At 68.4% G+C, this 572-nt stretch overlaps 1 protein-coding gene across 1 annotated transcript in view; it reads left to right on the forward strand.

Moving 5' to 3' along the window:
- Positions 1-91: 91 nt before the first annotated feature.
- H696_05577 (hypothetical protein) overlaps positions 92-572 on the forward strand; it is a gene marked incomplete at both ends in the record, with an annotated part of 2,334 nt that continues 1,853 nt past the window's right edge. The window contains 2 exons of the mRNA XM_009499391.1: positions 92-190; positions 328-528. Of these exons, the coding sequence (XP_009497666.1) occupies positions 92-190; positions 328-528 (300 nt within the window). The remainder of the gene's footprint in view (positions 191-327; positions 529-572) is intronic.

Raw genomic sequence — 572 nt, forward strand, 5'->3', positions numbered from 1 at the left:
GCACGCACGCACGCACGCACGCACGCACGCACGCACGCACGCACGCACGCACGCACGCACGCACGCACGCACGCAGGTCACCTCCGTCAAGATGATCCCTGCTCTCCGTTCCCAGCTCCCCCGCGGCATCTTCACCGGTGTCCGCTCCCTGGTCGCCGCCCGTGCCTACTCTTCCACCGCCCAGCTTGATGTGCGTCGAGCGCGGTCTCACAGTGCATTGCCCACCCCGCCCACCCCGCCCCACCCCCCACTAACACCCGACCCTTACCCTCCACCACCGCCTCTCTTGCCCCCCACCTCCTCCCCTCTGCGCCGCCACATATACAGGCCAGCAAGCTCCAGGTCCATCTCACTGATACCCCCAAGCCCAAGCTGCCCAACGACCAGCTCATCTTCGGCCGCACCTTCTCCGACCACATGCTGGAGATCGACTGGTCCGCTTCCAGCGGCTGGGAGGCCCCCACCATCTCCCCCTACCACAAGCTCAGCCTGGACCCCTCTTCCATGTGCCTGCACTACGCTTCCCAGGTAGGTCTCCCGCTCGCTGCGCGCCGCGCCCCCCCCCCCTCCCG

Source organism: Fonticula alba, assembly GCF_000388065.1.
Source record: "Fonticula alba strain ATCC 38817 unplaced genomic scaffold supercont2.12, whole genome shotgun sequence".
Taxonomy (NCBI): domain Eukaryota; order Rotosphaerida; family Fonticulaceae; genus Fonticula; species Fonticula alba.